Source organism: Vipera ursinii, assembly GCF_947247035.1.
Source record: "Vipera ursinii genome assembly, chromosome: 5".
Classification (NCBI taxonomy): domain Eukaryota; kingdom Metazoa; phylum Chordata; class Lepidosauria; order Squamata; family Viperidae; genus Vipera; species Vipera ursinii.
In genome coordinates this window covers 11,221,048-11,246,394 of record NC_139518.1, presented here as the reverse complement: position 1 = coordinate 11,246,394, position 25,347 = coordinate 11,221,048, and the positions used below count along the sequence as shown (strand labels likewise).

The following is a 25,347-nucleotide window of genomic DNA, read 5'->3' as shown; positions in this document are numbered from 1 at the left end:
ATATATTGTATTTTATTGTATTGCCCTGTACACCGCCCTGAGTCCTTCGGGAGAAGGGCGGTATAAAAATAAAATAAAATTAATTAATTAATTAATTAATTAATTAATTAATTAAATAAATAAATAAATAAATGCATCCCTGCCCCAATTCTTTGATTGAAACCGCTGCAGATAAGCCAACTGTATTCAGATCCTCTTGGGCAGGGGTCTTCAAACTTGGCCCTTTTATGACTTGTGGACTTCGACTCCCAGGATTCCTCAGCCAGCGTGACCGGCTGAGGAATTCTGGGAGTCGAAGTCCACAAGTCATAAAAGGGCCAAGTTTGAAGACCCCCTGCTCTTGGGGTTGCACGGCTACCCCCATCCTCTTTTTGATGCCCTAAGTCAGAGGTCAAGCCCTGCATGACAGGAGACCTGGGACTCCTTCCCCAGGGTGACCACGGCTGAAACCCACCCCCCCCACCCCCCCACATGAAGGCCACTACAAGCCACCCAACGTCTGACCCAGGTCCAGGCTGACCTCCCGAAAAGAGAAGGAAGGCAGCGCGCGTGCGCGTTGGCGCGCGCGCGCTCTCCTGTTCCCCGAGGGGCGGAGCGGGGAAGGGCGGGGCCAGCCGTCCCTCACGTCCACCAGGTCCTCGCGCGCTCCCCCGCCGGTCTCCCGTGTTCCGGCGGCGGCGCGTGAGGCGACGCTTGCGGCCTGCTCTTTGAGGTGAGTTTGGCCGCGCCTCTCCCGCTCGCGTGCGCCGAGAGCCGCCTCAGGTCGGGCCGCGCCGGGCCGGGCCGGCGGAGTTTCCCATTTCCCTTCCTTCCCAGGAGCTCGGAGCTCCGGCTCAGAGCCCGACCGCTTTCCCGGGGAGGGCTTTGTGTGTGTGTGTGTGTGTGAGGGGGGAAGGCATGCCTCGAGGCTCTGCAGAAGGGCGGTGAATGAAGCCTCTCTCTCTCTCGTGCGCGGCGATAACGACCGTGGTGGTTTATTCTCCGCGCTTTCCTCGCTTCCAAGGTTAAGCAGCAGGCGGGCGAACCGTTGCGCCGCCCTTTCCTTTTTACCTGGGAGTAACCCCGGGTGTTGAATGGGAAGCCTCCTCTTCCCGCCCGCCAGGCATCAGGTCGCCTTGGGGGGGTGGAGGTGGGGGGGTCAGAGAGGAAGGGAAGCTCCTTCCGATTCCCCTCGTAGGAGTCAATTCTCACTCCCCCACAAAGGATTTCAGGTCCAAAATAACTACGCAGTCTGAGGTGAAACCAGGCTGGGGGGGGGTTCGAGGGAAGGGGGGTGAACGAGTTGATTGAGGGCCCTGGATTTGCAGGAGATAATTTTTTTTATAAAAAAAAGTGGGGGGATAATTCATCTTTCCTACAATAAGAATGTGGTGTATGATCTGCTTTGCATCTTCTCCTCTGCAACCGTTGGGACATCTCTACTACCGGTTCTGCCAGCTGTTATTTTTCTTTTTTTTTTAAAAAAAAATGATCACTTGCTTAATTCTTTTATATATATATATATATATATATATATATATATGTTTCAAATGACGACTAAGGAGTCAGAAATGCATCTCAGTTTCCCTTTAATTCTTTGTTAGTAATTTACACACACACACACACAATATATATATATATATATATATATATATATATATATATATATATATATATATATATATATATATATATATATATATATATATAATGGTTTGAATGCTTTCTCTTCTTGCACTTTTTCCCAATTCGAAATGCCCCCTCTGAAAGGAGATTTCTGCTGGTTGTTAGTAGATCTTTCTCTGGTCTTTGGAATAAGTCTGCAAAAATGGGTGCCCCTTCTACTGTTTTTCCTCTCTTGTCTTGGAAGAATATACAAGTTTACCTCATCAGAAGGAGATGGTAGCGCCTTGGTGGTGTAAAAATGCACGGGTGCCAGTTCAAACTTTCCTCATTCAGAGAAGCCATCTTTGTAACACATTAAATCTTTGGAAGTAGGAAACTGGTAGGTAAAGCATAGATTGGCAGGCTGGAACGTTTTATTTTTCCTTGCTCTAAGGGTTTTATTTGAAGAAACATTTGAAATCTCTTCTCCAGGTAGAACTTCTCCTTCCTCCTCAGATTATGCGTGGTTATTTTTTGTGCAATCCATCAATCAGTTAAAGACAGTGGTTGCATGTGAATACCAAGCAAAACTTCATTTTATTGCAGGGTGGGGAGAGTATTGTTTTAATAGCACATATAAAACAAGGCCTGTTTGATTAGTTTATAATGCATTGTAATATGGGAACCCAGAAAAATGTAACTAGTTTAAGCACATTGTGTGAGCCTAGTCGTATGTACATTAGACATCAATGTATTGATAGGGAAGATCCATTTCTTCCTCTATTCTAATAACTCCATTCTTCTGTCTGAGAATTTTTGAGAGAGAAGGTTGGATTATGGATCAAAGTACATTATTTATGACTCTTTTATTTAATTTAAAATATTTATTTGGCTGCCATCTTGCAGTACAGTATTCACAACCCAGGGTAGCTATCTTCAGCAGACATGTCAAACGTGCGACGTCATGTGACATCGAGCAATGTATCGGAGCTTTTTTGCCATTGCCGGCAATGGGGTGGGCGTGGTTTTGGGACGACGCCTCTGGCCCACAGGCCGGCAGTTTGACACCCCTGGCCTACAGTATAAAATCACAAACAATAAAATATCAAGAAAAAACAAGCACTCAATCTATGTACATCCACATTCATCTATGCCAGACATGTCAAACTCAAGTCACGTGATGTGAGACGTATCAGAACTTTCCCCCCATTGCCAGCAATGGGGTGGGTGCAGTTTCCTCATGAGGTGTCTGGCCTGTGGGCCAGCAGTTTGACACCCCTGATCTATGCTGTGGGTGACCAACCTTTCACCTGGCCTGGGCTACATTGAGCAAAGAGGAATTTTCTTGGGATGCATATAAAATATATAACAGTCAATGTATATAACTGTACTATATAATGTTTAAAGTTTACAGTCTTGTGGGGCCACATTACTAGCTGTCTAGGGCCACATGCAGCCCATGGGACCACGTATTTGGAGCGCGTGAACTATGGAGTCCCAGAGTTGCAGATGTATGTATGTATTTAGTTATTTTTATATGCCACCCATCTGGCTGCCCAAAGTGACTCTTATTCCCATGCTTGAGAGAAAAGCAATCTTTCAAGCAGCTTTCCAGAAAGTTATGGGTGAAAGCTTGCTGGATCTCAAGGGGAAGGGTGTTCCACAGCAGGTCTGTTATGGAAAAGGCATGTTTCCTGGGTCCCACTAGATCACAGGTCTGCAACCCGCGGCTCCAGAGCTGCATGTGGCTCTTTCAGCCGTCTCCTGCAGCTCCCAGTCCTCTGACATGTGCAGTCCAAAAAAAAAAAAAAAGAGTGGGACTAAAAAAGTTCAACCAATCAATTCAAATATGCAGGGTAGGTGCATATCTCACCTTGGCTCCACTCTTCAGTCAAACCCTGTTCTGCGCATGTATGCGCATGTGCACACATTTTTTGCGGCTCCCAGTTTTTCCTTTTGTGAGGGAACCGGTTCCGAGTGGCTCTTTCACTGTTTCAGGTTGCTGATCCCTGCACTAGATGAAAACAAACCAAAATTCTACTCCTCCTCTTTGAAGAACATTTATTGTGATGTTTCTTTCTTCATATTTTATGTAAAGGGCAGTTCATCTGCACCACTTTTATATACAGTACTCCTGAGTTATTTACAGGTCAGATGGTGCATCTCTTCTCCCCCCCCCCCCATTCTTTCCCTTCAGTTGGCATAAAAGAAGAAACAACTTCTGTTTTTGGGACCGTATACAGGTCCACTCAATATGACTTGGATATTTTAAGATAACAGGTTTCCTGTCTTGACTTCCAGCTAACCCATGCAGCCTCATATATAATTCAACCCTCCCAAGTTAGTGATCTTTGAGAAACCCGGGTGATTTCTGAGATGTTGCGATGGTGGGAATTGCCTTTGGCAAATGCAGAAATTTTTGAACTGAGCTGAAGGTTATTCATTTGGAAGCAGAGATGCATACTTGAGTGTGGTATGTCTGTGCTCTCTTCCTGTGTAAGAGCGCTCTCTCTCTCTCTCTCTCTCTCTCTCTCTCTCTCTCTCTCTCTCTCTCTCTCTCTCTCTCTCTCTCTGTGTGTGTGTGTGTGTGTGTGTGTGTGTGTGTGTGTGTTATCTAGATCAGCATCCAAGGTCTCAAAACTTTAGCTGTGCAGTTAAGATAAATTGGAAACTTTGCAGGCAATATCTGAAAGTGAGAAAAGCACGAGCAGCTATGTTCTTCCCATTCCCAAGTGCTTTTTCTCGTCCTAATATTTACCGTTATATAGTCAAGATAACCTCAACCCATTGGGTCATTGTTTCAAAGATATTTCTTTACCTAAACAGAGAAACAAAATACCCGTGGGTGGTCTACATTGAGTGAGAGTGCGAGCCACTTCCTGCCAGATTCCCAATTGACTTGACTTAAAGGAAGAATTGACAACGACAGTCTCATGACCGCAGATGGGCTTGGCAGCCCTGAAGTGACTATAACCTTGCCAAATTTCAATCCCAGAAGAATCTTGGGCCCCAGATTTTGGATGCATTCTTTAAGTTAGCCCAGTTTTCATTTAGTCCTACTTATTTACTTAGCTTATGGCTTATCATACATGGACTTGTAATATATATATATATATATTAACATTTCATCTAGATTAGTAAAACATAGTAAAATATAAATGTTAAAAGAATCTTTATGTTCAAATTTCAATGTCTCTCTAGGCCAGGGGTGTCAAACTGCCAGCCCACAGGCTGGACGCATCATCGGGAAGCCATGCCCACCCCATTATTATTATTATTATTATTATTATTATTATTATTATTATTATTATTATTATTATTATTATTATTAATATTATTATTATTATTATTATTATTATTATTATTATTATTATTATTATTATTATTATTATTATTATTATTAATATTAATATTAATATTATTTATATACCGCCCCTTTCCTGAAGGACTCGGGGCGGTGTACAGGGCAATCAAAACACTATACAACACATAATATACAAAAATTAAAATAAACCAAGTAGCCCTAAACAGTAAAACACGTTCTAAAATTTACCGTATATACTTGAGTATAAGCCGACTCGAGTATAAGCCGAGACCCCCAATTTCACCCCCAAAAACTGGAAAAAGTTATTGACTCGAGTATAAGCCGATCCGCCGTTCTGCAAGCCTCTGCCGCCAGCAGAGGCTCGATCCGCCATTTTGCAAGCCTGAATACACAGGAATACCCTGTGTAGCCGCGGCTCGTCGGCAGGTCTCCGTTCCTCCTGCCGACCTTTGGGGAGGTTTGGGCACCTCCCCAAACCTCCCCAAACCTCGGCAGGTCTCCGTTCCTCCTGCCGACCTTTGGGGAGGTTTGGGCGCCTCCCCAAACCTCCCCAAACATCGGCAGGTCTCCGTTCCTCCGCGCAGACCTGCCGACCTTTGGGGAGGTTTGGGCGCCTCCCCAAACGTCCCCAAACCTCGGCAGGTCTCCGTTCCTCCGCGCAGACCTGCCAACCTTTGGGGAGGTTTGGGCGCCTCCCCAAACGTCCCCAAACCTCGGCAGGTCTCCGTTCCTGTTTGGGGAGGTTTGGGCGCCTCCCCAAACCTCCCCAAACCTCGGCAGGTCTCCGTTCCTGTTTGGGGAGGTTTGGGCGCCTCCCCAAACCTCCCCAAGCCTCGGCAGGTCTCCGTTCCTCCGCGCAGACCTGCCGACCTTTGGGGAGGTTTGGGCGCCTCCCCAAACGTCCCCAAACCTCGGCAGGTCTCCGTTCCTGTTTGGGGAGGTTTGGGCGCCTCCCCAAACGTCCCCAAACCTCGGCAGGTCTCCGTTCCTCCGCGCAGACCTGCCGACCTTTGGGGAGGTTTGGGCGCCTCCCCAAACGTCCCCAAACCTCGGCAGGTCTCCGTTCCTGTTTGGGGAGGTTTGGGCGCCTCCCCAAACGTCCCCAAACCTCGGCAGGTCTCCGTTCCTCCGCGCAGACCTGCCGACCTTTGGGGAGGTTTGGGCGCCTCCCCAAACGTCCCCAAACCTCGGCAGGTCTCCGTTCCTGTTTGGGGAGGTTTGGGCGCCTCCCCCAAACCTCCCCAAACCTCGGCAGGTCTCCGTTCCTGTTTGGGGAGGTTTGGGCGCCTCCCCAAACCTCCCCAAACCTCGGCAGGTCTCCGTTCCTGTTTGGGGAGGTTTGGGCGCCTCCCCAAACCTCCCCAAACCTCGGCAGGTCTCCGTCCCTGTTTGGGGAGGTTTGGGCGCCTCCCCAAACCTCCCCAAACCTCGGCAGGTCTCCGTTCCTCCGCGCAGACCTGCCGACCTTTGGGGAGGTTTGGGCGCCTCCCCAAACGTCCCCAAACCTCGGCAGGTCTCCGTTCCTGTTTGGGGAGGTTTGGGCGCCTCCCCAAACGTCCCCAAACCTCGGCAGCTCTCCGTTCCTCCGCGCAGACCTGCCGACCTTTGGGGAGGTTTGGGCGCCTCCCCAAACGTCCCCAAACCTCGGCAGGTCTCCGTTCCTGTTTGGGGAGGTTTGGGCGCCTCCCCAAACCTCCCCAAACCTCGGCAGGTCTCCGTTCCTGTTTGGGGAGGTTTGGGCGCCTCCCCAAACCTCCCCAAGCCTCGGCAGGTCTCCGTTCCTCCGCACAGACCTGCCGACCTTTGGGGAGGTTTGGGCGCCTCCCCAAACGTCCCCAAACCTCGGCAGGTCTCCGTTCCTGTTTGGGGAGGTTTGGGCGCCTCCCCAAACGTCCCCAAACCTCGGCAGGTCTCCGTTCCTCCGCGCAGACCTGCCGACCTTTGGGGAGGTTTGGGCGCCTCCCCAAACGTCCCCAAACCTCGGCAGGTCTCCGTTCCTGTTTGGGGAGGTTTGGGCGCCTCCCCAAACGTCCCCAAACCTCGGCAGGTCTCCGTTCCTGTTTGGGGAGGTTTGGGCGCCTCCCCAAACGTCCCCAAACCTCGGCAGGTCTCCGTTCCTGTTTGGGGAGGTTTGGGCGCCTCCCCAAACGTCCCCAAACCTCGGCAGGTCTCCGTTCCTCCGCGCAGACCTGCCGACCTTTGGGGAGGTTTGGGCGCCTCCCCAAACGTCCCCAAACCTCGGCAGGTCTCTGTTCCTGTTTGGGGAGGTTTGGGCGCCTCCCCAAACGTCCCCAAACCTCGGCAGGTCTCCGTTCCTGTTTGGGGAGGTTTGGGCGCCTCCCCAAACCTCCCCAAACCTCGGCAGGTCTCCGTTCCTCCGCGCAGACCTGCCGACCTTTGGGGAGGTTTGGGCGCCTCCCCAAACGTCCCCAAACCTCGGCAGGTCTCCGTTCCTGTTTGGGGAGGTTTGGGCGCCTCCCCAAACCTCCCCAAACCTCCCCAAACCTCGGCAGGTCTCCGTTCCTCCGCGCAGACCTGCCGAGGTTTGGGGAGGTTTGGGGAGGCGCCCAAACCTCCCCAAAGGTCGGCAGGAAGAACGGAGACCTGCCGAGGTTTGGGGAGGTTTGGGGAGGCGCCCAAACCTCCCCAAAGGTCGGCAGGTCTGCGCGGAGGAACGGAGACCTGCCGAGGTTTGGGGAGGTTTGGGGAGGCGCCCAAACCTCCCCAAACAGGAACGGAGACCTGCCGAGGTTTGGGGAGGTTTGGGGAGGCGCCCAAACCTCCCCAAACGTCGGCAGGTCTGCGCGGAGGAACGGAGATCTGCCGAGGTTTGGGGAGGTTTGGGGAGGCGCCCAAACCTCCCCAAACAGGAACGGAGACCTGCCGAGGTTTGGGGACGTTTGGGGAGGCGCCCAAACCTCCCCAAAGGTCGGCAGGTCTGCACGGAGGAACGGAGACCTGCCGAGGTTTGGGGAGGTTTGGGGAGGCGCCCAAACCTCCCCAAACAGGAACGGAGACCTGCCGAGGTTTGGGGACGTTTGGGGAGGCGCCCAAACCTCCCCAAAGGTCGGCAGGTCTGCGCGGAGGAACGGAGACCTGCCGAGGTTTGGGGACGTTTGGGGAGGCGCCCAAACCTCCCCAAAGATCGGCAGGTCTGCGCGGAGGAACGGAGACCTGCCGAGGTTTGGGGACGTTTGGGGAGGCGCCCAAACCTCCCCAAACAGGAACGGAGACCTGCCGAGGTTTGGGGACGTTTGGGGAGGCGCCCAAACCTCCCCAAAGGTCGGCAGGTCTGCGCGGAGGAACGGAGACCTGCCGAGGTTTGGGGAGGTTTGGGGAGGCGCCCAAACCTCCCCAAACAGGAACGGAGACCTGCCGAGGTTTGGGGACGTTTGGGGAGGCGCCCAAACCTCCCCAAACAGGAACGGAGACCTGCCGAGGTTTGGGGACGTTTGGGGAGGCGCCCAAACCTCCCCAAAGGTCGGCAGGTCTGCGCGGAGGAACGGAGACCTGCCGAGGTTTGGGGACGTTTGGGGAGGCGCCCAAACCTCCCCAAACAGGAACGGAGACCTGCCGAGGTTTGGGGACGTTTGGGGAGGCGCCCAAACCTCTCCAAAGGTCGGCAGGTCTGCGCGGAGGAACGGAGACCTGCCGAGGTTTGGGGACGTTTGGGGAGGCGCCCAAACCTCCCCAAACAGGAACGGAGACCTGCCGAGGTTTGGGGACGTTTGGGGAGGCGCCCAAACCTCCCCAAAGGTCGGCAGGTCTGCGCGGAGGAACGGAGACCTGCCGAGGTTTGGGGACGTTTGGGGAGGCGCCCAAACCTCCCCAAACGTCGGCAGGTCTGCGCGGAGGAACGGAGACCTGCCGAGGTTTGGGGATGTTTGGGGAGGCGCCCAAACCTCCCCAAACAGGAACGGAGACCTGCCGAGGTTTGGGGAGGTTTGGGGAGGCGCCCAAACCTCCCCAAACAGGAACGGAGACCTGGGGAGGTTTGGGGAGGCGCCCAAACCTTCCCAAACGTCGGCAGGTCTGCGCGGAGGAACGGAGACCTGCCGAGGTTTGGGGAGGCGCCCAAACCTCCCCAAAGGTCGGCAGGAGGAACGGAGACCTGCCGAGGTTTGGGGAGGTTTGGGGAGGCGCCCAAACCTCCCCAAAGGTCGGCAGGAGGAACGGAGACCTGCCGAGGTTTGGGGAGGTTTGGGGAGGCGCCCAAACCTCCCCAAAGGTCGGCAGGAGGAACGGAGACCTGCCGAGGTTTGGGGAGGTTTGGGGAGGCGCCCAAACCTCCCCAAACGTCGGCAGGTCTGCGCGGAGGAACGGAGACCTGCCGAGGTTTGGGGAGACGCCCAAACCTCCCCAAACGTCGGCAAGTCTCCGTTCCTCCGCGCCCTGCCTGCCTGCTTCTTTCCGCTGCGGAAAGAAGCAGGCAGGCAAGGCGCGGAGTTTGGGGAGGTGCGCGCGCACCTCCCCAAACCTCCCCAAACTTCGGCAGGTCTCGGACGGCGGTGGCTTGGGAGAGGTGCGGGCGATCCCGGAAGCACCAAAGCCTCGGCCGCGCACAAGTCCTCGGTAAGTTTTTTTTGTTGACTGGAGTATAAGCCGAAGTGGAATTTTTCAGCCCAAAAAGTGGGCTGAAAAATTCGGCTTATACTCAAGTATATACGGTAAATTCTAAAACCCTAATCCCTTAGTCCAGGCCGGCAAGTTCAAATAGCCAAGTCTTCAGGTTGCGGCGGAAAGAGCGAAGGTCGGGAGCCATCCGGAGCTCAACAGGAAGCTGGTTCCAGAGGGCAGGGGCGCCCACAGAGAATGCTCTCCCCCTGGGGGCCACCAGTCGACATTCCCTGACTGACGGCACCCTGAGGAGGCCCTCTCTATGGGAGCGCACAGGACGATGGGAAGTTAACGCCAGCAAAAGGTACTCCCGTAAATAATCCGGGCCCATGCCATTTAGGGCTTTATAGGTCATCACCAGCACCTTGAATCTCACCCGGAAGACAACTGGAAGCAAATGCAGCAATGGTGAAAAAGCTCCGATATGTTGCGTGACGTCACAAGTTTGACCTGTCTGCTCTAGGTCATCTAACCATTGAAGCGCAGCATTGTTTATATTAAAAAACAAAACAGATACTGGACTGGTATATGACCTCAGCTTACAACTGGTCATGATGTGATCTATAGTTTTCATGTGGGACTCCCACAGTCACACTGAAGAAAGGATAATATGCTAGTTTTAAAAAAAAAGCACATAGCAGCGAAAACGCTGATTTAAAAATTGTTGCCCTATAATGCGTCTTTTGCCCAGTTGAAGGTTACAAATAATGAAACAGACACGAGAAATTTAGTAGTATATAGAGTTTAGAATGTTCAGGTTCTTTGTAGACATTTGTTACTTTTTTAAACCAAATGTTCAGTACGTAACACATGCATAAATAACTTGATGGTATTATAACTACAGCTCTTCTGAAGCCCAGCTACATAATAGAATGTAGTTCAAAGGTTCGTGAGGGAACCAATCTCATCTTAGCCTATTTAACACCTCTCCTAGTTTCATTGTACATAGATATCCATTATACCAATAAAAGATTTTCTACCTAGTGGCTTAATGGCAGGGCAAGATACAAACCTCAAAGACTTTTGTCATTGACTATTCTTATAGCTCTTAAAGGGTGCTTAACAGATGCTTAACCAAGCATAATTCTCTCTTTGAAAAACCTCTGCCTGCGCATAGATTATCCTTGATCTTTAGAAAGTTTGCCTTGTAGCCTCCACAGTTCAGAGTGTTCTTTCTAGTGAATTTCCTCCAAGACATTTCAGTGCCTTGGGAACACTTCTATTCTGTGAACCAAGAATTAGAAACCCTTCAGATAAATTCATTTTCTTAAAAAATACCTTATGTTCACACACATACATACTGCGTTTCCCAGAAAATAAGACCCAACCGGAAAATAAGCCCTAGCATGGTTTTTCAGGATGCTCGTATTTTAAACCCTACCCCCAAAATAAGCCCCAGTTAAGATCATCAGCCAGATGGACACATTTAGTACCGTATTTCCCTGAAAATAAGAGCTAATAGGAAAATAAGACACAATGAGTCTTTTGGAGCAAAAATTAATACAAGACCCGGTCTTATTTTGGGGAAAACATGGTACATATTTGTAAATTTCATCCCTCAGTTTAGTAATAGATAACTTTTACTTTATGTTTATGTTGGAGGGACATGTTGTCCAATTACAAAATGACTGCCATAAATAGCATGCCAGTCAAAAATCAAAAAGCCAAATTAGTTTGAATGCGCAGATCTGTGAACACCATATTGAGTGTGGGAAAATCAGTTCTTAGATGAGTAAAATTGATTAAATGATGATGTATAAAGATATAAGGCTACAGTTTGGTAAACTAGAATAATCCCATAGATTTGCAATGGGAAATATTTTTCTTTTGGTGTCTGGCATTCCCAAATTGCCCCCTCCTCTTTATTTACAGGAGATTTTTCCTTCCTTGTTTTATTGCTTTATTTTCCCTCTTTTTAGTTTCGGAAGGAAAACAGTGCAGAAAGTGGCCAGAGGTCCATTATTTGTAGTAACATAAGGTACCTATGAATATGTATGCTTACATAATGTGTTGTTTATGCATTAGTTTCTCCAGTCTTTTTGAGATGTATAATTGTGAGTGGATGGGACTTCTCTCAGTATTCTTTGGAGGGAGTCTCACTAGCACGTTTTTTTAATAAACACTGCTGTAAACCTTGATTTATTTATTTTGGGATCTGTGTTTGATTCCATGTGGGGACTCCTGTTTATGAAGTCTTTGTCCCCCAATCTCCACATCTACAAACAATTTCCAAACTGAAAATTAAAGTGGATTGTTTGTCTGATTAACACTAGACAATCAAGCAAAAAACTACCCTAAATCAAGGAGCGACCAAGGAAAAAAATCACACCTCCACCAATACTGGCAAAGCAAGCTACTATATATAAATAGGGAGCAAACCCCACACTCTCTAGCACTGATGATGTTACTTAGTTGGTAATGAAATGTCTGCAAGCAAACAACCAAATTCAGACAGCACCAAGGACTCCACAGTTCAGTCAAATATTCTCTTCTATTGAAAAGAGTTGTTTGTCCATGTTTACAAATATTAGAGTTGCGTAATATATTCCATGGTTAGTAAAATAACATCCTTATTTTTATTTTTGTATAATTTGTAGTTCTCAACCCTTTGGTGTTATTTCTTTTTCTAATAATCAGAAATTCTATTTAGCAGACTTCACCCAAGATGGTGTGCTGAACAATTGGTGACCTCTTTTTTTGCCACAAAGCTGGTTATTTGGTGGCTCTGCTCCCTGTTTTTTGAAGGGGAGACTAGGAAAGATCCAACATTACCTTCAGGCAATCACGCACCTACGGAGAAGAGGGGATCTTGAAGACTGCAATTCTTAGTGAGGAGCAATCGGAAGGTTGGGTCTCTTACCATCTTTTCTCTCAGCTGTTCATTTTTCTTAAGCATGCCTAGGTTTTAATTGTAATTTTTGCAGCTTTACTGCCTTTTGATTTACAACTAGTTGACTGCTGAACTATTTTACAATCCTTTGTTGGACTTCTGCAACTATTTTTTCCTGTTCTTTCACTGTTTACTATTAAATTCCAAACCACTTTCATTTTAGCCATAAGGAGGTCTGCAGTGAAAGTATATTTTCTGACAGTGAATATCATCTGATTGGACTTACATTTATACCGGATCATATTACAAATTTTGTTCTTTCTAGCTCTTTAATAAAAAAAAACCCTCTGATCTTTGTTTCTTAACTTTTGATGGGAAAATTCCCCTTCCTTTAGTCATGTTTAATACTAGGGGGGAAAAACTTATTTCAACCTTCCTTGTGGATGCTGGGTTATCTGCTCCTCATGTCCTTGGAAAGAACAGTGTGTTTCTCAAATGTCTCTAAAAGGTGATATAATTTTCTGGGAAGCATTTGAAAAAATGTTCTCCAACGTATAGGTTTTATTTGAAAATATAAACAAAAAATTGCTGGTTCAACAATGGCTATGAACCACACTCAAGACAAACCCAAAAGCAGGAAATAACAATGGGATTTGATTTGCAACTTGAAGAATTGGAATCTGATCTGTTGCTGGCAGATGTGAAGAAGAAGGCACTTGGTTTGAAAAATATATATGTGCCAGAAGAGTTTGAAAGGAATACGAACACAAGAAATTCTGAGATAGTGGAATTGATGAACAGTGGACTGGACTTCTTTCTTGGCAAGAGGAGTGTGAGAAAGGAGAATTTTTCAAAAACATATGTTGCAGAGATATTTACAACAGAGACTTATGAACTGTGTTGGGAAAGTTCCCAATTAAAAACCTAAGGAAAGGTTTCATTATTAGGAGCCAAACAAGGGTATTTGATCCCGGACAGATTAGAAATAATGGTTGGGGTTGATTTGTGATAGATAAGGAACTGTTGTAGAGTTTCTATGAGTAAATTACAATGGTAGTCTGTTAACATAGGGCCTTGAACTTTAACTTTGCTGTTGTTTTTCATATATATGTAATGTATGACAGGTCAATTAGGCTGCACAGAGATGTAGAAATTTATAAATTTTGGACCTGCTTTGCAAGGCGGGGAGTTATTATGGTTGGAATAGATTTTTTAGTGCTCAACTAGGGTGGATAATATGTGTTTTTGTTTTTTTTGTACTTTTTAACTCATAATTCTTAATGTTCTTGTCAAGTTTTGTTTTGCTTTTGTTATTTTCTTCTTTTTTAGATTTTTTTTCTTTAGTATTTCATATTTTATATTTATTTTTTGGAATAAAATAAATTTTTTTTAAAAAATTCTATTTAGCAACTTGTACGTTCTTTCATATTTTTGTTTTACAGATCTGGAGATGCAAACAGTTAATTTAAAATTGAATTTGAAAAATTCATATTATAAGGATTCATTATAATTAGAGGGAAATTCTTAGACAGATTTTCTTTCTCTCTTTCTGGATTGCAATATCATTCTTGAACATCGAAGAGGAGAAAAAAAATGACATATTCAAAAACCAGTGAAAGCCAAAAGTTGTATAATGCTTAGAGAAGATGCTTACATTTTGGTAACCCCCCATAGAATTAACAAAAACTGCAATGAATTCACTCCCTCCACTTTCAATAAAAGGGACGCCCTTTATTCCCACTGGCCCCTAAACTAGAAAGCTTACTTTACATCACAGTGAAAGCTTTGTTGTTCGAAACTCAGAATAGGAGTTGCATTGGTGACACTGACACATTTCAGCTAGCTGTCAAAGCTTGTCAATAACCCAAAGCCCCTGAAAAAGGAGTTTCTTCAACAATAGAGAACCAAGATAGAGATTTACTGTTGATTCCTGATGGCTTTTAGATCAACTTGTAGATAAAATACCATCACAAATGTGCTTTCATTCAGTTTGGGAAATTGTAGCATAATAGACTGTTCTCTTTCATTTAATATGTTGTAGTGTTGATATAGGCTCAGTGGGTTAGGACGCTGAGCTTGTCGATCAGAAGGTCGGCAGTTTGGCGGGTCGAATCCCGAGTGCCGCGTAACAGAGTGAGCGCCTGTTACTCGTCCCAGCTTCTGCCAACCTAGCAGTTCGAAAGCACGTAAAAATGCAAGTAGAAAAATAGGGACCACTACGGTGGGAAGGTAACAGCGTTCCGTGCGCCTTTGGCGTCTAGTCATGCCGGCCACATGACCATGGAGACGTCCTCGGACAAGCGCTGGCTCTTCGGCTTTGAAACAGAGATGAGCACTGCCCCCTAGAGTCGGAAATGACTAGCACGCATGTGCGGGGGAACCTTTACCTTTACCTAGTGTTGATATAGGGGCATTACATGTTTTTTAAAAATATACTGAGAAATAACTTCATAATCCTTTTACATTCAGATCTCTAAGTAGTGCCTCTCACTAGCTTACATGAGAAGAATGGAGCATTTGTTTCTGACCATGCTTTTTCCAGGTGCCTGCTTGAGGCTGTAGTTTTCTAAGCTACATATGCAGCCTCAAGCCACTTTTAAACAAATTATCTGTCATTTTCTTTAGAGATCTCCAAGTATCAGACTTTGAATTTACAAGATTTGCACCAGGAGAGGACAGCTTTTGTTTAAAACTGATATCAGATCAAGAATAATTTATCAGTAATACACAATACTGAAATAAATTGCCTGGTGAGAATTGAGAATTGTCTAGCGGGGTTCTGCCATACCAGGACTATACTTATGAATTATGCATTGAAGCTGACAGATAAGAATCGCCCTGAGCAAATACTGTCGCATCTTTTTCATCATACTTTTGGGTTTACCTCAGCAATAAAGAGCGAAAGTATATTTTCTTATGAAATCTTTAACTGATATTTTAATTAGTAAGAAAATTTCTGACCTGAGGCTTCTGTACCTGGGTGGTAACATTAAATTGAAATGCGATTGTGAACTTCTTTTATTCGAGAAATTATTGAATGGTATTTCTAATTCTTCAGGCCTTTCTTTGGGCATCTACATTTAATAACACACAATTCCTATCCTAAAAATACTTATAAATAGTCCATTAAATAATAAGGCCAATTTAAAGTTTTCTTGCATCGGTGAAATAATTATACAGCGGATGCTGTGACAGACAAAGAAGCAAAGTGCAGAGAATTTTCTTGTATCCAAATTGGCATGCTAATAAAACTTAAAGATATGTCTGAATATCTATTTCAGCAGCAAGAGGTTGCCAGAAAAAGGAGGCCACGACCATGGGATCACAGCCCTATTTGCTCTTTGCAAATACTCCTCGAGTTATGACCGTAATGGAGCCTTTCCCATCACGGTTGTAAAATGGGTCTGTCGCATGACTAATTCGATGCTATAATCTTTTTTTTCTGGCTGTTATTCAATGAACCACCATTGATCCACTGTTAACACTGCAATCCAAACCATCGTAAAGAATGTTCATATGACTGCAGGGCGCTGAAAACAGTCATAAATGCAGCTTGATTGCCAAGCATCTGGGGTGTGGTCCCTTGGCCACACGTGGCGGGGGCCCTCCGGACCACTGGAACTTTGAATCCAGGTCATAAGTACCCGCCCCCAGGTAGTTGGGTCAAAATTTTGACCACTTCACTTGCACACTTACACATGAAAGTCATCCAAAAGAAAGCGATGGCAAGTTATTCCAATATCATTGCCAAGTAAAACAGGAGTAAGCTCAGTAGGTAGGTAGGTAATTTTTATTATTGCTGCTGCTGCTGCTGTTATTAAATAATTGGTAGCCTAGATTTCTTAAGAGATCCTCTTAAAAAATTATCCAGAGATCTATCGGAACTGCCGTCTCCAATCTGCTTCCCTGTAGGTTGAATTACAGCTGCAGAATTCTCAGCAGATCTGCATTTTTGGTGCACCAAATTAAGAACAATGGTACTTGGGAGATCTGGGTCTGTATTCTAATCTAACTGAACCTGCCTGGGGTGCACTTTGTAAGTGTACTGGCAGATAGACCGATTGTGTTGGTTAATCGGGTGGGGTTTGGGTTTCTCTCTTGAGGATTCCATCTGTGTAATTCTTAACTCTTCATAACTGCAAATTGACCAGTAGTGCATTAACTAGTATGCTTGACTTTGATTGCTGTTATTTCAGACCAAAGCAAAATGAATGAGCATCCAAAGAAAAGGAAAAGGAAGACGCTGCATCCGTCACGCTACTCGGGTAAATCAAATGTAGCTATAGTTGCTCATTTGAGTTACTGTAAATTGCATTTTCTTCTGAATGTATGTTAAACTTTCCAGAAGCTAGATTTTTTTATTTTTTTTAGATGAGATTGGTTAACTAAAAACTGAATTCTTAAAATTCTGTGTAGTCTTGTCTTTAATTCGTTGTTACATTATATAAGTACAGGACAAAGTTACTGATTTCAGTAGAAATGTTAATGTCTGTATCATTGGATGTAAAGGTTGAAGACACATTGTATATCATCTAGCTCACAGGTCTGCAACCCGCAGCTCCGGAGCCACATGTGGCTCTTTCAGCCGTCTTCTGCGGCTCCCAGTCCTCTGCCGTGTGCAGTCCCAAAAAAAAGTGGGACTAAAAAAGTTCAACCAATCAATTCAAATATGCAGGGTAGGTGTATATCTCGCCTTGTCTCCACTCTTCAGTCAAACCCTGTTCTGCACATGCGCGCATGTACATGCATGCGCACACATTTTTTGCGGCTCCCAGTTTTTCCTTTTGTGAGGGAACCGGTTCCGAGTGGTTCTTTCAATGTTTCAGGATGCTGACCCCTGATCTAGCTCAATCCCTAAATTTAACCCAATTCCTATACACAATATTAGTTTAGTTGCTATCCCTGTGGTTTATTTTCTTTATTATACACTGAGATTTGGAAAAAGGAAAAATAAAGCACACAACACAGTACACAGACTATCACGTTTCCCCACAGCACCAATTCTACCATCGTTTTTTTTTTAATGTAAAGCATACTCTGGCAAACAGAACCTTTCAGTCCTGACAGAATTGTTTCCAGAGAGATAGTGATACTCTGTGGATCCTGTCCACTTTTTTTTAAAAAAAGAAATCGTCTATGAGTGCTTTCGTGTGACCCCCAGAGAGCAGTTACCTTTCTTTGCTTAAGTGAAGATGGGGGCAGCCATAAATTCCCCCCCCCCCCGGAAAGAAAGTTAAGCGAAGGACAAGCCACTGTGTAATAAAGGGCCATCAGATTTCAAGCAGAAGAATGGAAAAAAGATTAGAAGTGATCTTCTGATGCAGGAAGAAACCAAGAGACTGAAGTTGGGATGAGAACCTGGCAAAGAATGAAATGCAAGGAATCTGAAACTAGTGGGTAGAACTGGTAGAAACTAAGAGCGGTTAAAGAGAGGCATGAAGGAAAAAAACAAGGAAGGTGTCTCTGTGCTTTGGGTAGAGGCAGACACGAATAGTATTGAAGAAAGTATGCAGTCGGGAAAAGCAGAAGGGGGTGAGAAAGAAATTCAAGATTGGCCCACCTTAATTATCTTTGGTATAAGGGAAAGAGAAACTTCCATTCTTTCAAGTTTCTGTCCTGATAGATTATATCAATAAAAATAGAGTTCTACTATTAACTTATACTGTCTGTATTCTTACCTGATCTACCTTAAAAGAGCTAACATTTAAAGAATTGTATGTTGGAGAGCAATTAAAGTATAATTTAGAAGTAATCAGAAAAGTTTAATTTTAGCTCTGGAGGGATAATTGAGAGACAAAAAGAATTGATCTTACCTTGATTGTAAGGTGGGTGGTCAATAATTTTATATATATTTAGGGCTTCCGGTTTGCCAAGTCAGCCGTCATAGATGTCTGGAGGACAGCTCTCATCTTCCACGTCCAGTTTTGCATCGCTGGGGGGTCCTAAAAGGGCCGAAGAGCCGCCTTGGAGGGGCAACCAGATAGAAGGGGCTTTTGCAGAAACGCGGGGGAGCCGCAACACCCACACACCCCATTAGTGCCTGCATTCCCTTCATACCGGCAGACAAAAGACTGGCCATAGTAATATGGCCAGTTAGTAGGCTGTAGACAGCCGAAGTCAAACTTACCATCAGGCAACATTAAAGCAGCATGGAAGAGATGGGGGTAAGATTCCTCTCTTATACCTTAATCTTCTTCTTTTCACCTAAGTAAGCTGCTAAGTACCTTCCCCCCTGTGGAGAGGGAGGGGGGGAATTCAACCCTCCCTTCAAATAAGCGGCAAGCAAGCCCAGGGGTGTTTTGTTTTTTTAAAAAAAAGTTGAAAAAAGACTGACTAAAAGAAAAGAATTTTCAAAGTACTTGGGGGACACCTAGTGGCTAAACCTGAAATTGCAATCTGACTTTCTCTTTTAAAAAATCAAGAAAATATTTAAGAAAAACAAGATTAATCTTGAACACTAGATGTGAAACTTCACTATGGAAGAGTTTCAAAAACAAATCTATGCTATGTGGGAAATATCTTACCAAACATATCAGTTCCTTTCTTCAGCTGGCAATGAAATAAGAGCTTTTGGGAAAGAACTAGAAAGCATCTTGAAGAAACAAACTCAAACTGTGACTACAACTAATATTTTATTAGGACAGAACTTAACAGAAGAAATTGAACAATCAAATACATTGACAGAAGAATTAAATATTCAACAAATACAGACTTCTGAAGATTATAATGGAAAAAAGGTGGAAAAAAATTATTCAGACCAGGACAATTATATCAAGAGGAGAAAATAATAAGAAGATTTAGTGCTGCTAACAGACTCCTCAATCCTTCAAAAGTGGAGACTGGAGGGTCACTTCAATATGATATAACAACACAAGAATGCTTTGATGATCCTGAGGCAAACAAGCGAAAAAGGAAGAAAGGAAGAAAAGGAATAAGAAAGCAAGAATAAGATTAAAGAAATATGGACATTCTTAAGAGGCCTGAAACAGATAATACCAAATAGACAGGATTGTACTTGGGATTACGAGAGATTGTTTTGATGAGTAGATAAAAATACTAATTAAAAAATTAAAAATAAAACACAGATGTATGAATACTAACATTGAAATATTGAGTTCCTTAAATGACATAGATAAAGATGTACATATGTTAAAAATGATAGAATGTAACTAATATACTTGGATGTAGTGACATGAGAGGATGTATTAAATGTTGAAACGGAAGAAATTTTGGTTAATTTTTAATATGTGGAAACTATAAATGAGAAATAAGAATATTGTATTGTCCTCCTCTTTCTCCTCCTTGCAATTGGTATTCTAATGACTACTATTCTAATATTGTACTACTAATATTGATATGGAAATGAGATAAATAAGTGTATTAGATTACTAGGTATTGGATAGCAATGAGAAGTATGTTAATGTAGATAAGAGATAGTATATATTAAAGGAAAAAAGAGAGGTAGTATTGGTTACAACAATTTGGAGATTTGTAATAATATGTATTTGTCTGAAATGGAACTATTGTATCCCAGACACCATGTTGCTTTTTAAAGATACTATTGTAATATTGGAAAACTAATAAAAAATAATTTTATGTATATTTATATAAATGTGTGTGTGTGTATGTGTGTATGTATGTATGTATATATACACATATATATATACATACACACACACACAAACAAACCTAAAAAACCTGGCTCTTTGAGCTATCTGGTCTGGACTGAGGGGTTTTAATGTTTTTAAATTGTGATTTTAATTTTTTGGGGCTAGACTTAATTTAATTTTATTTTAATTTTATATTGTATTGTTTTTAAATTTTGCCTTGTAAACCGTATACACACACACACACACACACAGTACATGTATGCACATGTATCAGATATTAGTCTATTTATGGGAGAGTTAGAATTTTTCCTCTCTCATACCTGTAACAGACAACTTATTGTTAATTAAAGTTTATTAGGATCACAGACCACCGTCTAATTTTTACGCATTTATATATTCCTTTCTGGGTCTGCAATTCTGTAATACTGGCAGTAAATCTCACTAAAGCCAGTTGAACTTATTTTTAAAGAAACCTATTAAGGATTGCACTCTATTCTCTTAACATCAAATAATTTAGCCATAGGAAAGTTAAAAATGTTGATACAGGTGTCAAGAAATAACTTCCATCAGATATTTAAGTTCATGATTTTGTCTTTTTTTGTGTCTTAGATTCTTCAGGAATTCCAAAATACATAGATAATAGTGGCATATTTTCTGACCATTGTTACAGTGTCTGTTCCATGAAACAGCTAGACCCAAAAGTTCCTGATAACCGAGGTAAAGATTAGCCTTTTGCAAATTTGTAGTTTTGAGCAGGTTGCCTGTCTTGTATATATTTGGGAAGATTTAATAGTATTCTACACAATATTCCATTTTATAGCCTATGTACAACCAAAACCTGTATGAAAAGACAACCGTAAAGTTAAGAAGTAGATGGTGTAATTAGATTTTTAAAAATAACTTTGTCTCTGGTATTCATTTAACATTTGTGTGCATTTGTGTTTGACAATGATTATCCTGTACAAAGGAAAAGATAAAAAGCGAATGCAAAACCTACATTAGTTTGTTATATGCCTAAGAATGTGCACCCAAATTTTTATGAAAAAGCTCACAACAGATGTCAATTTGCAAAAGTGTGGGTGGTGTACTCTACCTTAATATTGAATATAATATGTGCAGAAGAGTTTTTTATATATGTGCAAGTGAAAAAGAAAAGTTTACTGCATGTTTGATGTTTAAAATTTATGATAAGATGAAAAGGCATGAAAGGTAGAGTGATTTATGAAAATATGTTTGCTTGATGAATGAGATAAAGTGCTATATATAATGGAATTAAAACTTGGAGTAGGTTAAAGCTACTTGTGCCATCATAGTATGTCATGATTGGACAAGGCAACGACTGGCAATTCCATTTTTGTAGGCAGCTACGTATTACTGATATAGGTGACTTCAGAAATGTTTGACAGGATTACTATTATTTTTGAAAGAACTTCTGCCTCTGAGTAAAGATGGGATTTCAGATAATCAGTTCAGATTGCTATGTTAAAATATGCATTGGAAATTTAAATGTTTAAGAGAACAGTAATGTTTTAAAACATTTGGTCATGTTATATCATCACGTACTTTGCATGACATAATAAATATGGGCAAGAGTATTTTAAACAAAACATACAAGTTTATGAGAGGCAGGCCTAGCTTAGTAGACTTTCTCAGTGTCTGGAGTCAGTCTTTCCGTACAGAGAAATAATTTTAGCTTTTTAAAATTTTACTATCCTGTACTCAAGTAGGAGGAAGCCATATTATTTGTTATCAGTCTTTTAACAAGGTATGAAACAAGCTCTGAATTGCAAGCTCTGAAAAAAGTATGAACTGAATTAGGGGGCTAACACCAGAATACTCTGAGTTGTGTTCTGAGTGAGTCTCCAAATAAATTAAGTAAACAATAATCTTTTTCCTCCTCAGGTCGATTTCATAACACAGCGCCTAGTACAGATGCTGATGAGGATGGCAGCCAGGTGTATGCTGGGACATCTCAGTGGAGTGGGATCCAGTCTAATGTACCGGGGACACATTTGATGGACCCTAAGAAAAAAGGTAAAGGAAAGGTGATTGTGTAAATTCTCATTTACTCTCCCTATTACTAATAATACCAAAATGAGAAAGGGGGAAAGATGTGAACATTAAAAGTTTGGAACATGAGAGCCTGGGTGCATTGTAGTCATTAGAACAAAGATAGCTCTTCTCATGCCCTCCATATGTTTGGGACTGTAAATCAGAATCATTTCCTACTGGCCTTGTTCCCAGAGCAGATGAGAGTTGTACGCAAGACTATATAGAACGTAAGAAAGCTATCTTCAGCTTCTTAATGAAAGAGTGGAATAAAAATATGTACCTCTTTTAAGATGTATCCAGGTATAGTTCAGACGAATTCAGTAGAACTGACAAAACAAATACGCAGAGAATTGCCATGGTAGTGATCCGGCAAAAATAACGGTATTTGCCCATTTTTATTTTTTACCATAGCATCCAGTATCTCTTACTACTTATTCTTAGGGAGATCGGGTGCTCTTTTTCTCAGGAAGACAATTAAAGTCTCTTCCCCTGGTGGGGTGGTGGTGGTGGTGGTTTTGGTAAAAATGTACTCGGTAAATTAAAATTTAAAAAATACGACAGAATTCATTCTTGGTTAGTTTGGTCTTGGCTCCTTTTGCAGATAAAAACAATAACGGGATTTTTAAAGATTCGTGCGAGTCCCCCATCTTCAGTGACAGTTTAACGGAAGAGGAGAAACCTTTGGATATTCAAACTGTAGAGATCTCCACTACTGAAGTCCAGGCTGTAGAGGTCCACGACATTGAAACTCAGACCATTTCCCCCGAGAAGCTTGAAGCTGAGGATGCAGAGGAAATCCCCTTTGCAAGTTGCAAAGGGCTCGACAAAAACCCTCCTTTGAATGTCACCATTCCGCCCAAATGGCCCCTGCTCCGGGCCAACAGCAGCGGTTTGTACAAATGTGAACGATGCACATTTAACAGTAAATATTTCTCGGACCTGAAGCAGCACGTGGTTCTAAAGCATAAAACCTGCCCTGAGGGCAACATCTGTCGTGTGTGCAAAGACAGCTTCTCTTCCAAAAAGGTGCTTATTGAACACTTGAAAATCCACGAGGAGGACCCCTACGTTTGCAAATATTGTGACTACAAAACCGTGATGTTTGAAAACCTGAGCCAGCATATAGCAGATACGCATTTCAGTGACCATCTTTACTGGTGTGAGCAATGTGACGTTCAGTTCTCTTCCAGTAGTGAGTTGTACCTCCATTTCCAGGAGCACAGCTGCGATGAGCTGTACCTGTGCCAGTTCTGTGAGCACGAAACGAGCGACCCCGAGGACTTGCACAGCCATGTGGTGAACGAGCACGCAGGCCGGCTGATAGAGCTGAGCGACAGCTACAACAGCAGGCAGCCCCAGGGCCATTACAGTCTGGTCAACAAAATCAGCTTTGACAAGTGCAAGAACTTCTTTGTGTGTCAAGTGTGCGGCTTCCGCAGCAGGCTTCACACCAATGTCAATCGCCACGTGGCGATAGAGCACACCAAAATATTCCCTCATGTTTGTGATGACTGTGGGAAAGGCTTCACAGGCATGTTGGAATATTGCAAACACCTAAACAGTCACCTGACTGAAGGCATTTATTTGTGTCAGTATTGTGAATATTCAACAGGACAGATTGGCGACCTCAGAAGTCACTTGGACTTCAGGCATTCGGCTGAACTGCCTCACAAGTGCACTGATTGTTTGATGAGGTTTGGTAATGAAAGAGACCTTTTGAGTCATCTTCAGATACACGAAACTACTTGATTGTGGATGCGTGAATTTTCTCATCTATCCCAGAATAATAGCATTTCAGGGTTTCCATCAGTGTAGAAGGCCGCTGAGCCTCAGGATAAGTGTATTTCATCAAATTTTTAATGCATAATAAAACACATGTACAGTTGTCTGGAAGCACAGCATTAAGCCCTATGATGGTAATAAACAACCATCCTGCTCAATGTGTAGTGTTTGTGTTCATGTTACTATTTAAAAAGCAAAACAGAAGTTACTTAGATGTGTCCTCACCCTCCACACGATGTAGATCAGACATGTCAAACTCGTGACGTCATGCGAGATCGCGCAACGTATCGGAGCTTTTTCGCCATTGCTGGCAATGGGGTGGGCGTGGCTTTCTGGTGACGTGTCCAGCCTGCGGGCTGGCAGTTTGACACCCCTGGTGTAGATGTTACTGAGGTTGAAAAAATACCTTTTATGCAGGTGTTGCCTTTGTGTCCCTTCCTGTAAAGTTCCTCATTCTCAGTGATTGTCATCTGAGTTTACTTCATGCATATGATGAACTTTCTCCCTCACAGATTTCTTAGTATTTGCTTTTATTTATAGAACCAGAGTTATATTAACTAGGACTTTTGAATGTCACTCTCATACAGAAAGCTAATTACATTTATTTCCTTGAATCTAGCCATTAAGAGTTATTTTGATTTGCAATATTTCAGTATTGGCTAAATGAGGGAAATAAAAAGAGAATGAACAAATAAATAAGTAATATATCTAATGAGTTTTAAATAGGCTTCCAAAAATCTTTCATATCATTTTTATTTCGTGATTCATTACTCTGTTACTGCAAGAATCCTTGATTTAAACACAGACGTCTATTTTTTCCATTATTTGTATCCACAATATCATTTTTTCCACTTATGTTATTAAAGAGAAATATCTCATATTCAATATGAATCAGCCCTGAGACAAGAGAACCGAATATTAAACAGGACACATGTCCCAGGAAAGACATTGTACTCTTATCCAGTGTTTTAATTTCCAAGAAATTTGTAAAGCAGTTTCATTTTAAGAATGAAATGTTGCTATGTAAAGCATCAGGCCACTAATGCTAGTTATTGAGTAAAACATTTCTAAGAACCAGTTTATGCTAAGCTATTTTAACAGCTCTATTACCGTATTTTCCAGCGTATAAGAGGACTGGGCGTATAAGACGACCCCCTACATTTCCTGTTAAATTATAGGGTTTGGGCTATACTCGCCGTATAAGACTACCCCTCTTCCAACGCACACCAAATAAAAATTAAAAAACATCAGATTTGATTTTAATATGGTAATTTTAATTCAAATGCTTATGACATGCAGGTGCTTATTAGGAAAACTGTCACTTATAAACATAAGGCTGTTTGTCATCAAACATGTAAACATAAAACAGTGCAAGTGGATTAAACTATAATGATGATGATGAAGAAGAAGGAAGAAGAAGGAAGAAGAAGAAGAAGGAAGAAGAAGAAGAAGAAGAAGAAGAAGAAGAAGGAGTAGTAGTTGGAGGGGACCTTGGAGGTCATTAGTCCAACCCCCTGCTAAGGCAGGAAACCCTATACCATTTCAGA

The 25,347-nt window shown here is 43.3% G+C and overlaps 1 protein-coding gene across 5 annotated transcripts; it reads left to right on the top strand.

Moving 5' to 3' along the window:
• Positions 1 to 596: 596 nt before the first annotated feature.
• ZNF639 (zinc finger protein 639) lies at positions 597 to 23,958 on the top strand. Of its 5 annotated transcripts, XM_083363149.1 has the most exons (7): positions 679 to 712; positions 9,604 to 9,830; positions 11,446 to 11,504; positions 16,553 to 16,621; positions 20,576 to 20,683; positions 21,869 to 22,000; positions 22,620 to 23,958. In XM_083363149.1, exons 4-7 carry the CDS (start codon positions 16,564 to 16,566, stop codon positions 23,765 to 23,767), a joined length of 1,446 nt encoding a protein of 481 aa, XP_083219275.1. In that variant the 5' UTR covers positions 679 to 712; positions 9,604 to 9,830; positions 11,446 to 11,504; positions 16,553 to 16,563; the 3' UTR covers positions 23,768 to 23,958. The 5 variants fall into 5 exon arrangements, with proteins under 5 accessions (XP_083219276.1, XP_083219275.1, XP_083219273.1 ...); XM_083363147.1 differs by lacking the exons at positions 679 to 712; positions 9,604 to 9,830 and adding an exon at positions 12,164 to 12,372 and having other exon boundaries at positions 10,785 to 11,504; XM_083363150.1 differs by lacking the exons at positions 9,604 to 9,830; positions 11,446 to 11,504 and having other exon boundaries at positions 597 to 712.
• Positions 23,959 to 25,347: the final 1,389 nt, after the last annotated feature.

Excerpts from the sequence above, each read along its gene's own strand:
- ZNF639 (XM_083363150.1), top strand. The coding sequence starts at position 16,564 with ATGAATGAGCATCCAAAGAAAAGGAAAAGGAAGACGCTGCATCCGTCA. Across the intron at positions 16,622-20,575 it reads GCATCCGTCACGCTACTCGG|ATTCTTCAGGAATTCCAAAA; the intron begins GTAAATCAAATG and ends TTTGTGTCTTAG. Across the intron at positions 22,001-22,619 it reads GATGGACCCTAAGAAAAAAG|ATAAAAACAATAACGGGATT; the intron begins GTAAAGGAAAGG and ends CTCCTTTTGCAG.